At 51.1% G+C, this 14342-nt stretch overlaps 1 protein-coding gene across 5 annotated transcripts; it reads right to left on the reverse strand.

The window, feature by feature from the left end:
* Positions 1-70: 70 nt before the first annotated feature.
* On the reverse strand, positions 71-14335 carry LOC120614238 (arylsulfatase H-like). Of its 5 annotated transcripts, none has more exons than XM_039877017.1 (8): positions 14156-14335; positions 12864-12907; positions 11434-11583; positions 9312-9433; positions 6906-7031; positions 5042-5465; positions 3443-3579; positions 71-670 (listed from the first exon to the last, which is right to left on the reverse strand). In XM_039877017.1, the coding sequence occupies exons 2-8, from the start codon at positions 12887-12889 to the stop codon at positions 429-431; spliced, it is 1227 nt and encodes a 408-aa protein (XP_039732951.1). In that variant the 5' UTR covers positions 12890-12907; positions 14156-14335; the 3' UTR covers positions 71-428. The 5 variants fall into 5 exon arrangements, with proteins under 5 accessions (XP_039732951.1, XP_039732954.1, XP_039732952.1 ...); XM_039877020.1 differs by lacking the exon at positions 14156-14335 and adding an exon at positions 14042-14149; XM_039877018.1 differs by lacking the exon at positions 14156-14335 and adding an exon at positions 13601-14033.
* Positions 14336-14342: the final 7 nt, after the last annotated feature.

The raw sequence follows: 14342 nt of genomic DNA on the forward strand, positions 1-14342 counted from the left end.
ATATATCTTTCTATCTATCTATCTATTTATCTATCATCTATCTATCTATCTATCATCTATGTATCATCTATCTATCTATCATCTATCTATCATCTATCATCTATCATCTATCATCTATCTATCTATCATCTAGCAATCATCTACTTATTATAGTGCTTGAAGACCAGAGTGATTTTACCCAACAGGGACATCTGACAATTTGGGGGGACAGTCTGGGTGTAGGAACGGATGGGAAGTGCTCCTGGCATCTGGTAGGTGAAGACCAGAGACACCATCGAGCACCCTGTAGTGGCCAGAACACCCCACTTCAGAGAGTCATCCACCCCAAGATGCGAGGTTGAGAAACATCCGACGTTTTGCCTTAAACTCGTGGAAAGGGCCCCCAAACCTGCAGCCGTTTCTCACCTAGCTTCGTAAGACATGGCGACTCACGTAAAAACCTGCAAACAGCATTTGCCGACGCGTTCACGTGAAGGCGAAGCTAACCGGGCACCACAGTGCCGGGAACGGAGACGCCACGGTCTCCGGGCCTCACCTCGGTACCTGCCGTTCCAGCCGCCGAGCTGGGCCCCGCGATCCTGGGCCTCCAGGCGGCCGCCGCTGTCCGAGGTGAAGTACACCAGCGTGTGACTGGCCAGGTGCTCCCGGTCCAGGGCCTCCAGGATCTTACCTGGTGCAGGTGGAAACAGGATGCTTTTACTTTCCCGTGTGGGCTACTAGGCATTCGCTACACGTAATGGTATAACTGTTATTCACATGTTTACATAAGGCTTATATAAGTACGTATTTATATAAAAATGACAGTATGATTCAATGTTATTTTATGACATCTCATGCAAAATTATGTAACAAGTCACTATTTAATGGAGAATACTCTAAGGCATATATACAGTGTATACTATATCGTATATAAAATAATATTGAGTTTTATGTTTATAATTATTTATGATGTACTTATGATATAATATCGACTGTGTTGCATACGTGTTTACTATAAATACATAATAAATGCTCAATAGATACTATGTGACAAATATAATGTGTCATTATATGATAAATAGGAAATGCACTTATGTTAAAATATTTATAATATATTAGAATATACAATATATAGTGTAACATATAACAAGTATATTATTTATATATAAAGATTATTATAGTCTTACATAATTTATATCTTATATATATCATATATTATCACATTCTATATGAAATATGTAATTAAAAGATGTCAATATATAATAAAATATTTATAACTATAAAAGTTATAATCTATAAATATATAATGATATAATGTATAAGGATGGACAATTGTATGCGGAGTAAAGTAGCGTCACACAAGAATTATTTATTGCCCGACTGCGGTATATGTTATTTTATTATGTAATGTGTCATTTCATTATTTAATATTAACATGTCGTTTTAATGTATAACATAATTTTTATTCTATGTATAAGAAAATATTTTTTATTTTACAACTATATAAAGTACGCAAATAATGTAATCATGTATACATTGCATTATATATTATATACACACATGCAATATATTACAAAGTATGGTATATATAATATATAAGATCATCATCGTATTTATAATATATAAGATCATCATCACCCACAACGATCAAAGTAGCCAATACAAATGAGGTTCGGTAGCTAAAATGAACTTACGAGTCCTAATCAAAAAGAAACAATAGCTTTAAGAATAACATCTCCAGGAATCAACACGTAAAGCCTGACACTTGCTGCAGGGACCAGCGCCCCAACCCGTAAAGGATTTGTTGTCCCTGTCACAATCTGAAGCCTGCAGACCGTCTGCGATATGCTTTGCGGAGGAATACCTGCTTTTCGTTTCTGCCAGGTACACGATAGCAGCCCTTTGCTAAATGCAATGGATAGCTTCTGTGGGACACGCGCGTATCGTATTTACCTAGATTGTAGGGTAACTGTAACCGTGTGTCAGTGACAAACTGCAGGTATGGACCTTGACAGAAATTCTCTTTGCGGGGTATTGTCCTTTCGCTAAAGATACAGATACAGCACAGAGATTTATTTCTACAGGAGATTTTCTGGAGACAAATAATCACCGAGCAATGAAATCATAACCTTACAGCTACACAAAGGGTAGGATATGATAGCTGTTTATACTCTAACAGTTTGAATAGGTTTCAATGTTTGTGTTTCTCTGACAGAAAATTAAACATATAATACTGTGTGTGATTTACATATATTATATATAGTATAAATATATATAGTGATATATTTGACATATGTATGCAGATTGTGATTATATATAGCATAGATAACTTTATATCTATCATCTATGTATGATTTATCTATGATTTATCTATTATTTATCATCTATCTACATATCACCTATCTATGTATCTATCTATGTATCTATGTATCTATCATCTATCTAACTATCTATCTATCTATCTATCTATCTATCTATATCATCACAGAACAAAGGCTAAGCCAGTAATAGAGACATCAGCTTTAATTGCATGAGCTTAAAATTGGCTTCCAATGCAAAAAATTGGCTATTTTTAATTAAGCCTTTGTGTAGTCCCTATTTATATATTTCTTTTTTCCCTTCTATTTTCGGCTAAATTTCCTACTGCCTTCTCTTGTGTTCCTGACCTCTCTTTGGGGTTACACGTGGACTCTAAACAGTATAATTGTATCTTGATACTTTATATAAACACACATAGTTTATCCAACGTAAAGTAGAAATATACTCACGATCCCTCCCTGTCGTATAAGAGACCACGTGTCGTCCAGGGACCTTCACGAGCCCCTGGTCACTCACCTAGACTGTGGCTCAGAGCTAAAACATATCACGTGTAACAGACTTTCATGGTTCAACACACTTTGAATGCACTGAAATGAAGCTCACTCTATTTCTTTTAGAGACACTTGGCATGAATGTCCCTTTACAGAGGCAGCAAAGAACGGACTTATTATCAGTTTAGGTGGTTCTGCGCATGACAGTTTTCAGGTGCAGGAAAAAAATAATCCTTTGTGCAGAACAGCCTACTGAGCTGAAGGAAAGTCTGTCACGGATGAAATGGGACAAATACTATGCAAACAGCAGAGTGATTTCCTGGAGCGGTGGGCACGCGGCCGCTAACCGCGTCCGCGCTCATGCCAGCCGCCCTTCCCAGGAACTATCTTTCACGATCTCTTTCTGTATCAATCTTACGACTGGGAAACGGAGGACTTTGGTTTCGGCAAGCTGCCTGCCACGGTCGTAAGCCTGCCTTGGAACACGAACCGATAAGAATAACACGTTTCCTTTGACCGTCAGCGTAACGGCGATTTCGCTGAGGCCGCGGCCCGCCGTCCTTACCGAGCGCCGAATCCGCGGCAATTCGTACAGATCTGACCTGCTCCGGTCCGTGCATCGGACACTCACGGCGGTGCTGCCGGATACTCACCCACCATCCAGTCCATCTCCTCCACGTTGTCACCGTATCTGCCATGTTTGCTGCGCCCCACAAACTTGTCTCTGGTGGTCAGCGGCGTGTGCACGTGCAGGAAGGACAGCAGCAGGAGGAAAGGTCCACGTTTGTACCTGGGGGTGGGAAGGCAGCGGGGTCATCGTCGTCCCACAGGCTTGTTCCTCCCTCACGTGCGATGCCGCCTCGGTGGAAACACCTCGTAAGAGGGGACACAGGTTCTCCGTGTTCTCTACCCAGCTGCCAGTACCGCTCGAGGGAGTAACAAACACCACGGCCAGAGTCAGCGCGGCACGGATGTGACGGGGTGAAAATAAACGGGACCTCGGCCGCGCACTGTGTGCTGTGGTCTCTCTTTCGCTCTCTTGCATCCAGTTTAGAAAATGACATAAAGTAGTGGCTTAAGGCATCTTTTTGATCTTTGTTGAATGAACGAATGAATGAATGAAAGCCATAGGGATTCTTCCATCGACTTTCTGAGAACGCTTTCCCAGGCATGCGTTAGGAAGACTCACACCCTAAATACAGACACAAATACGGGGCACTCGGGTTTCAGGCCCTCCCTGCTCTCTGGTCTCCCTGTGCCCCCCCCTCCCCCCCGCCAGGGACACGAGTCCCAACATTTAACTGGGCCCAGCGTGTCGTCTCTAGAAATGCTTCTTATCATTGCCTTGTCTTCCTCCTTTCTGCTGCTTGGGACATCAACATGATGGCTGGAGCTTTGGCATCCACGTTGGGCTCCGAGGTCGCCGACTTTTAAAACCTAGCAAGACGGGAGAAGCTAGGGCGCAGATAACACGAGAGAAACAAACTCCTCGTTTACGTCTCGTGCCTGGGAAGTTATACTTTATGACTTTTGCTGACTCCCCCACCCCAGAGAAAAAAGGGACAACTTTAAAACACCTGCAGCCAGCCATCGAGAAGTGAGCTCATGCAGCAAGCTGAGATGCTATTAGACGCCTGTCTGCGGGTCTTGGATTAAAGACATAAAGCAGCAAACTGATACAAAAGCAGAAATTAGTCGTTGGCAGAGGGTCACGGGGGTGGGGAGCTCGGCACAGGGAATGCAGGCAGCACACAGGTCACGGCCACGTGGACGGCCAGAGGGGAGAAAGACAGACCAGAGGATCATCTCGTCAACGACGTAAATGTCTACCCAGTGTCCTGCATACTCGAAACCGATAATACAGCAAAATTTAAAAAACACATCTATTACTTAAGAATAGACATCGACATAGGGTCACGTCCTCCTTGTCCCTGGACGGGGAGGGATTTTCAGACCGTGTCTGTGGCAAAGCGAAATCAAGGCCGATCGCATTTTGATGCGAATCCACGTTGCAGCAGCGCGGATTAAAATACGGGGACTCACGATTCTTTTTTAAAGGCGTGAGGAAAATGTATTGCTTTGCCTTCTCAGGAAATAGAGCTATCCCCGTTTTTTGTGTCAAAGGAGAGACTCCGATATACCAAAAATGCCACGCGCACACCCACGGGCCCCTGTCCTAAGGATGTGCCCACCCTCTCTGAATCCCAAGCAAAATGATCGCGCGGGGACTGAGGCCCGACGTAAGCAGCCACCTGTCGATGAAGTCCACGGCTTCCTTCAGCAGGAGCGAGGCCACTCTCTCCTCTCTCAGCGGCTGCTGGACAATCTCGTGGTCCCTCATGAGAATGCAGTTCCAACGCCGGACAAAGCCGTAGCTGGAGTACCAGCCCGCGAAGAACAGGAAGGCCAGGAGGGCGGAGCCGACGATGACCTTCCACGGCACGGCCAGCCAGCGGGCGAGCTTGGGGACGAGCAGCAGGACGGGCACGAGACCCAGGGCCGCCGTGGACACCCACAGCCTGACCCTGAGCCCGCGGTGCAGCTCGGGCGTGCCCGACGCCTGGCAGTCGCTCAGCAGCCCGAAGGGCAGGCCGTAGAAGTGGTCAAAGCCGTGATTTCGAGGGTGGTGGCAGTGGTCATCGCGGGAGACGCAGCTCAATCCCAGGTGCCACTTTCCTGCAAGGGGAGGAAACGGTGAGTGAGCCCGGCGTGCACCGCCCTCCGGCACGCGAAAGCGACGTGCCGCCAGGGTCGCGGGCCGTTCCGGAACCTTCTCTGTGTTTTAATGGCATGTACGGACATGTCCCCACGCGTTCTACAACGGCCTTGCGTCTCGTTTCGGGTCGGAAGGAACCGCGTGTCGTGACGGTTCCTTTGATGTGTAGCTTCAGCCCACACGCGTCTACACGTCTGAGTCTACACCTGGCAGTGCCGCAGCTGCGTGTGCACGCGTGTCTCGTCGGACCAGCGGCCGCGTGACGGTTTTCTGAAACGACCGTGCCAATCTGTGTCCCCATATGAGACTTCCGGTTGCTTATATACTTTTATAAACGCACGTCACCTCCGATAAATTCAATAAAAGAATCGCGTACGTCCAGACGTCGTCTATAAGCAGCTGTCGTCTCGATGTCGTTTTCATTTTCATTTTTATACTGTATCCTTTTCTGTCTTATTCCATTCAGCACGTGTGTGTCTTTTGCCCGGGAAGTGAGTTTCATATCTATTCAGCCACTGTATCTTTTGATTGGAACTTGCAACCTTTCCTCATTTGAAACAATAGTTTATCAATATGTAGTTATTGATATTTATTAATCTTATTTTTTGCCTTTTATTTCTTCCTAGAGAAGTGCTTCTAACATTTCTTGAAACACTGGTGTAGTTTGAGAAACATTTTTAGTTACTGCGTGTGTGTTTTCTGTGTGTGTGTGTGTGTGTTTTCTGTGTGTGTGTTCGTGTGTGTGTGTGAGTAAGCTCGAAAGTATTTTTTCCAGAAAGTATTTTTTGCTATCTCATCCCTCCCGGGCTACGTGGCCAGCGAGGAACTCATTTTCCACATGTCTTTGTTTACTTTTACAAAATCTGTCAGGGCCACATTGGTGTGGACATGTTAGGATGTGTCTCAGTCTTGCCATCCACACCGGGAATTCTAACACTGGGGGACGCAGCAAGCGGGCGGCACCTCTCAAAACGACTTGCCGGCGGCACAGGTCGTTGGAGCCATGAGTCTCGGGAGCAGAGCCGCAGGTACGGCGGGCCACACGCTCGCTCCCTCTCGTCCCCGAGGGCGGAGGGTCCAGGCGATCTGCACGCGCCGCTCGGCCGCTGCCTGGAGGTGATCAGGATTCACACGTCCGTTTCTCAAGGTCGAGAGGACGCCTTTGGGGAGTCGCTCGTTTTTTGGGACATGAAAGCAGCACCCCACCCGTGACGGAACGTTCCCCTCTGCTGAGGGCGGCGGAGAAGCACATTGGCCTTTTCCGCCCGCCCTCCCTCTCGAAGGCCCCAACCTCCGTGTCTTAAGACCCTTCCCCACGCGGCTCGTGTCAGAGAGACGCGGCCGGGTCTCGCCTGACCGCGTCCCCGTGCCGAGCCCCACGCCGAGCCCCGCGGCCGTACCTACGAGCCCCGTGCGGTAACCACATCTCTGCAGCAGCTCGGCGAACGTGGTCTCGTTGCTGGGGAGCCCGGCCGATGCCCCCAGCCAGGGCAGGGCGCGGTTCCGGTCGCCGGCGGACGCCATGCCTGAACGCACAGAAGCAGACAGCGGGTCAGGCCCCAGCTCCCCCACGTGAGCCTGACGCCCTTCAACTTCCTGCTCGGGCACCTGCACCGGGGCCCCCTCTCCCGAGCCCCCCCAGACTCCGTCCCCGTGTCCCCTGCTCCCGCGTGCCAACGGCAGGTGTTCTCGGCAAACTGCGATGCCAGACAATCCCGTTAGGGCCTCATATGAACAAGTATTATTGTTTTTTTTTGTATAGTCACGTCCCAAATGTTGCGTAGCACGGATTTGTGCCCAAAGTGTATTCGCCGATTACTCAAAATCCCAGTTTAACTGGACGTCTTGGTCCAGACGCTCCCCTTGGACTTCGATCACGTGTTTCCAGAGGGCGAGGAGCCCCCTCTCTGCCTCTCCCTACACCCCCCCCCCGGAGTGGGGGTCCTATCTTCAGCTGCCCCGGGGACATCTATGTAGGCAGGACCCCTGCCTGAGCATAGTGAGGGCAGAATCCGTCATCTTCCTCCTCCGAACCCGCCTCAGTAAAGGGCCGGCCTCCCTCTCAGGCGCCCGAGCCAGCAACACAAGGTTTCCTTTGAGTCCTCCTCCTCACCCCGCCTCACCCCAAGGCCCTGGTGACTCCACTAGCCCCAAGAACGCGCCTCGGGGCCTGAGCCGGGCTGTGCTGTGCCGTCCACTGGTCTCCTGGCTACCAGTCTCCGTGAGAAAGGCCCTTCTAACCCCCTGTCAGAACTCGTGCCTGTCCCAACGTCTCCCCCGTCGACGTCCAAAGTTGGGGTACGGCTCACACACACGTGCGTGATCTGGGACGCGGGATCCTCGGTGTGGCCGCCCCGTCCTCCTCCCGCAAGTTCCCACGTGCCCGCATCATCCCGACATAGGCACGCGCTTACAGGGCAAGAACCGTCACCGAAGAAGACTCTCCTGGGGTGGCGGATGGGACCCCGAAATTTCGAATCACAGGTATCGTGTGCATGTCGGGCACCGGATCACACGCACCCTGTGGCGTCTACAGCTCACTTGAATAACAGTGATCAGGAAGATCAGAAATGACAGGAATCCCACAAAAGTGGACAGTGGGTGGAAAGGTCAGCGTGCTCCCCGAGAGTGGGTGGCCCAGCGTGCGTCTGCCTCCGCCCTGCTCCGCCCAAAAGGCCACACGCACAAGGCCACACTGCTGGGACATCAGGAAACAGGGCACACTGCCCTCTGCGACAGCGTGGCTGCACCTGGAGGTTGGCACGCCCGGAGAATAAGTCGGGAAAAGTTGAGAACTGTATGATTTTTTTCAAACGCACGCAGATGCGTATGTTTCCTCCTTCAATCATGAGGAAAGTTCTTCGCTCGACGAGGACCCGTGGCAACATCCCGAAGCCCACGAGACAAGGCCTTTCTAAATTTCTTTACTGCTGATTTTCACGAAATTCCGACACACCTGATTAGGTTTTTTTCCCCCTGGGCCTTACCACATGAGAAGCTATCACGTAGAAAAAAACAAAACTCGTAGAGAAAAAGCTATCCTTGAAAAATAAACGACACGGGTGGATATACGACACGTGCCACCAGCAGATACTAGACTGAATTAAAACACAATGGTCTGGGGCCATTTCATGTAGCGGGCGGTGACCCCGAACCCCTCGAGAATCGCCAAGGGCATCGCCATGTTTTAGCTGGGTGTAAAAATCAAATCCGCAATGTCACTTCCCCACGGCTGTTCAGACCATAAGCTACGCTACAAGGGGGCATTTTAAGCTGTGATCAAGACACTGAACCTGGGCAGCCCAGAGGCCGAAACCGCGTGAGTGTGTGTCCGCGCGTGCGTGAGCGTGCGTGTGTGAGACAGAGAAATGTACGGCTTTCATTCCCTTTCCACTTTGTCAGCCACATTTTCTTGCCAGTTGTTCCTTCTGCCTTTCCAATCCCATCTCCAGAGACGGGGCAGACGCCGGTTGCTACTGTGACCCGTGCTCTCTGCCGGCTTTAAGGAATAGACAGCCCACAGCGGGGTCTTCCGATAGGTACCTACAAATGAGGGTGTGTGTTCGCGGGAGCCTAGGAACGAGTCACCGGCGGCCCAAACCTGTTGCCGTCGGCTCACAGGTGAGCAGGTCGCTGGCCCCTGGCGAGAGACACAGCAGTGTAAGCTGCCCAGGCAGAGCCACGCGACCTTCGCTTGGGAGTCAAGATTCTTGAGACCTTGAGGGACATTTTAAAGTGCAGCAGAAAACACATCCTAAGGAGGCGCGATCGTGACACGAGATCGCTCCCGCGTCGCCCCAGCCCACCTGATCTCACGGGGTAGCGGCCGGTGAGGAAGGCGGCCCGGCTCGGGGTGCAGGCGGAGGCGGCGGCCAGGTGCTGGGTGAGCCTCACGCCCTCGCTGGCCAGGCGGTCGATGTTCGGGGTGCTGCGGACAAAAACGAGAAGTCAGCAGGCGGGTTTCCCGGCTCCCCGCAAAATGCACGAGGCTCCCGGCCGTTCCGTTTGGGGTCAAGACGAGTCTGTTTCGGGTAAACCCAAAACGCGGCCTTCCGCATCCTCCGTCCGGCGGCCCGCGGGGACGCGCGACAGGAAAAGGAGGAGAGCAGGGAACGCAGCGCCCCGTCACGCAAAACCATCGCAAGCGGACGCGGGGCGCCAGGAGCGAGGACAGTGGGGCTACTCTGCGTGGACGGGCGTTTCCGTGGAGAAGCCGGTTCACGGGATCTAACCACATTCATAAACCGCATGGCCAACGTGCAGCCACGGAAAGGCGACTCTGTTCCCCCCAGGAAAAACTATCTGTTTCAAGACCAAATCGCGGCGTTTTTTAACTCAGCGTGTTTCCCGTCTCGTGTGTCTCATATCTCCGGTTCGCCGAATTCCTGACAACGATAAATAAATAGATAAGACCCCTAAACGGTAGGCGGCAAACGGCGCTTTGCTCGTCCATGAGTTGAAACGGACTTAATCCTAGCGCGACGCGAACGGCTTCACAGCCCCACGGAGAGAGGGTGCTGCTGGAGGGGTTCGTGTGCCCCCGACACTCCCGGTGTCTGGCTGGGCAGCGTCGCTGCTTATCTGAGTGACCCTATACGAACCCCGAACCCCGAAGAAAGTTTTCTTTCTTGCCCGTGGCTTCCGTGGACGGCGAGACAGCAACGTCCGCCTGGATTCCTGGCTTATGCGGACCCCAAACGCCTTTCCGCAGAGCGATGCCTTTCGACCTACAGCTACACGCTTCCAACGTAAGGCCGCACGGCCACCTGCATTGCCAGGCGAAACGCCAGTGTTTAAATTCGAGCAAAGAGGGGCCGCGTGTTGTCACAGGAGCGATGCGGGACAGGCTAATAAAGGACCATGCTGGGTACCAGAGGCTGCCGAAACAATTCAAGCAACTGGTGTCCACATACTAAGAGATGACACAGAGACACACAGAGGGACGGCCACGTGAGCACACGGGGAGGGGACGGACGGCGTCCACATGCCCAGGACAGAGGCCCCGGGAGTGACCGGCCCCGCCCACACCTGCATCTCGGACGTCCTGTCACGAAACCTGGGAGAAAATAAATTTGTGTTGTTCAAGCCACTCTGTGCGGGGGACTTTTTTCCGGCAGGCACAGCAAGGTCATACGCTACCGAATTCTAGTGACAAGAAATTTCCAGAAGAGGCAAATCCATAGAGACGGAAAGCCGATCTGTGGTGGCCTGTGGGGAGTCACTTATGGACATGTGAAATCGTATAACAAGGAACAAGGATATTTGTGTACTTGGCAACAATGTAAGGAGTTGAAATTGTAAAGCGCTGGGAAAAACCGGGAGGTAAGTGTTCACATAGCAATCACTGCACATTCCTTGCAACTGTTTAGCAGAGAGTTCTGAGTTGTGAGAATCTCATTGTTCTACTAGATATAGTAATCTGGCTACCCTTGGTTCTTGACTACTGTCTTTCTTATTGTAATGTTATAAATAGTGTGTTCTAAATAAACTCGGGGACACAGACACAGCTTGATTCTGTGCTCCCTCCTGCAATTCTGTCTGTCTTCTTTCTTTTCCTCAGTCCATGCTCCCCCTTTCAGGTACCCTCAATTACTTCGTCGGCTGGCTTCCGACAGTGGCCGGAGGCAGGGGCCGGGGAGGGACTGTGAGTGACCACGGGGAAGTACAGGGCTGCCTTTCGGAGGTGATGACCAGAACGTCTGGCACCAGACCCAGGCGATGGTCGCCGGACATCGCTGAACCGCTCGCTCGAAATTGGCCGAAAAGGTAAACTTAACCACACGTTTTTAACCACGATCATAAAAGCAAGAGCAGCAGCAATGACAAACTAAGGATACTTGAGATGTCACCGCTTTCCCGACATTGTCCCTCCTCCCCATGGCAACCCCGCGGGACGCGCCCGCCACCTCCCGGCGGACGAGTGTTCACCTGAGCGTGTTATTCCCGTAGCAGCTTAAATCTCCCAGGCCGAGGTCGTCCGCCATCAACAGGACAATATTGGGCCGGGCGCTCCTGGTCACGAACGTGCCATGGAGGCCCCCAAACCAGCAGCACAGCGACATCCACAGGCAGCGATTCCTGAAGGTAACACAAGAGAGGAAAAAATGGCATTTCTCACCAGTTTTGACTCTGGGGCCTACCCGCGGTGGCTTACTCAGAAAGCAGAACGTCTCAAAGTCGTGCTTTATGTGACTGCAGAAGAAGATGACGTGCATCGTGACATGAGATGGTTGTAAATTTGCAAATCGTTCTGGTGATACGAAACCGTTAAAAAATAGAATGGTGGTTGGAGTCGAGTGTGAGGCCGAAGCGCTTGATTCGCTTGCATGAAAAAGTACGCGAAATCCACGAGAAATGAGAGCAGATCGCCACCTAGGCCGGCTTCTTGCCATTTTTTTTTTTAATGCTCGGCTTAAATACTTTTCAATACTTTTTATAACTTCATAATTTTGCTCTCGGCCAGACAGCGCGAGCAGAGACGCTAGTAACTTCTTGTGTCTGAGCCCAGAACTACGTGATGCAGAGGCAGGGGTCCGGGGGAGCCCACATCCGTGCACAATTCTCCCTTTTCTTCTCAAAGCCATGATGTCCACAGAGCAAATGAGGTAGGGGAAACTCAACTGCCAAAGAGGAAAACAAAAAAAAACAATTCTAGAAATTCTTTTAACGTCTGGAAAAGGAAGTTGACCACTTTGAAATACCCTGCAAAATTTTAAGCTGCAGAGTCGCGGATGCACCCGTCCCTGCTGGGTACTGTCCTGTGCCGGGGGCAAAGCAAACGTCCCCCACCGAAAGACGATCGGCGCTAGCCGGGGACCGGAGTCTACGCGGCAAACTGGTTCCCCGACCCGAAGGTCCTCCGACGCATTCCCATGCTTCTTAGTTCGACCTCGAAAACAAAAAGTCTCTTAAATCCATTCGTGTCCCCAAAACCGTTCCGGCTGGCTCGGCCGTTCTCACACTCACCTCCCGGCCCCTCAAAAACGCAACGAAGCACAGCAACCCCATAAACACACAACTCTGCTCGCGACCCTCCCGCGGGCGGCACTAAAGCCCCAGCCTCGGCCTCCCCCCAATTTCTACCACGGTCCCTGAGTTGGATTCCAGTGCAGCCTCCGTCACCGGATTCCTGCCTTTTGCCCTGTGAATTCCCGTATGCATCGTCATCCCTGAGGGAGGCATAGCTCCCTCGGAAAAGCCATCTCTCTGACCCTTTCCATCCACATGCCCCGACACAACCCCCCATGACCGTTTTCGGATGATAAAGCAAAGCGAACAGAGGCCAGGGTGGACAAGACGTGGGCCGAGAACCGTGCTCTCTCGATGGAGAGAATAAGGTTCACAAAGCTGTCACTTACCAGTCAGAGAAGGTGGTCGGTCTCATAGTCCCTTGTTCCGTGACCTACAGGAAAAAAGAATCCGCTGAGAACTTCTGCAAAGCAGGTAACTTCTCCACCGTGAGACGCTCGGTCTAAAGGACTAACAAGCCCGTTTTGTGTTGACTGACCTCGTTGTAGTAAGCATGTTGCAACGTGTACATTTATCAAATTGTCATGATTCATGCAGCCATGGCAACATGATTACCACATATACCTGATTACTGCATATATCAGCTTAAACTTACACAATGCTATCTGCCACTAAAAAAAAAGTGGTTTGGGTTTTTTTTTTGACTCTGAAAAGACAGGAGTGACGATGTGCACTGCAAGCTTCTTTTTAAAGAGCCCCCGTGAAAGCAACGGCAGCATCCGTTCTCAAGAGGAACAGCTATACATTGAAAACTTTTCTGTGCTATTTCTTTTCAAATCGGGAGGCCATGCTCCTTGATCTCCTGAGCCTCTTTGATGACGAAGCTCCGTAATTATGTAACGCATCATGTGCCCAGCCCCGGGCGAAATCAAAACACTAATTACTTTTACGGGCCCTCTCGTCCGAGGCGGTAGCAGCACTGCCTGGATGTCATCTCCTGGGACTTCGGCACTTTTCCACGAGGAAGGACAGTCATAATGTCGTCAGCCCCACGTCTAGAGCAGCACGTTGTCGCTGACGGCCTCTCCCCACCGATACGATACACTCCCCACTAATATTCACGAACCCCAATATCCTGGCTGCCGAACCCAGTCTCGGACAGTCTCGTGTTCTCTCGATGAATGAGAAGCCCCCGCCTTCTCCTCCGCCCCCGAAAACCTGCAGTTATCGACCCAACCGTGCAGGCAGCTTGCAGAGCGGACGCCTCGACATGGGCGGACTCCCGGCCAAGGACCCCAAGTTCTCCTGACGGGAGCAGTGTTTACACAGGCAGGGCGAAGAGGTTGTTACGACCCAGGAGAAATCGGAGAAAACTTGGCGGCTCATCCTTAACGTGGAGCCAGACAACTGGTCACGTTTTCTGTTCCAGCCCCTGTTTCTGTTCCTTGCTATGGGCTCAGAACCAAAAGCTGGAGGGGCGGAGGGGAGGAGGGTGCCACCAACTTGGACCAACGCAGAGGAGATGCCCGGGGATCTACAAAGAAGCAAAACTCGCACGTGTAGGTGCCGTGCAGGTGAGAAGGGTCAGGCGAGCGCATCAGAGCAGAGACTCAAACTCCCCCGCTGACGTCGGGGGCCTGTGCTCTGCGGGGTTTGGAGCAGGGACCTGCTCTTCACCTACCAGGCGCCTGGAGGTCTGTCCACTCCAGGCCTGACAACCGAAAATGACTCCAAATGTCCCCTTCGTGGGGTTGCAGAATCACTCTACTTGAGAACCACTGCCATAGATGACAGACGGGTAAATGGTGGGTGGGTGGGTGGATACACGAGATAGGAGATAGATGATAGATGATAGATGGATGATAGAC

This window comes from Pteropus medius, unplaced genomic scaffold, assembly GCF_902729225.1.
Source record: "Pteropus medius unplaced genomic scaffold, Ma_sr-lr_union100, whole genome shotgun sequence".
In the NCBI taxonomy this organism is placed as follows: domain Eukaryota; kingdom Metazoa; phylum Chordata; class Mammalia; order Chiroptera; family Pteropodidae; genus Pteropus; species Pteropus medius.

Coding starts and splice junctions, on each gene's coding strand:
- LOC120614238 (XM_039877016.1), bottom strand. CDS start 13,045: ATGTACACGTTGCAACATGCTTACTACAACGAG. Junction 9,434..11,433: donor TACGGGAATAACACGCTCAG/GTGAACACTCGT, acceptor TTTTGTCCGCAG/CACCCCGAACATCGACCGCC. Junction 5,466..6,905: donor TTACCGCACGGGGCTCGTAG/GTACGGCCGCGG, acceptor CTCCCCTTGCAG/GAAAGTGGCACCTGGGATTG.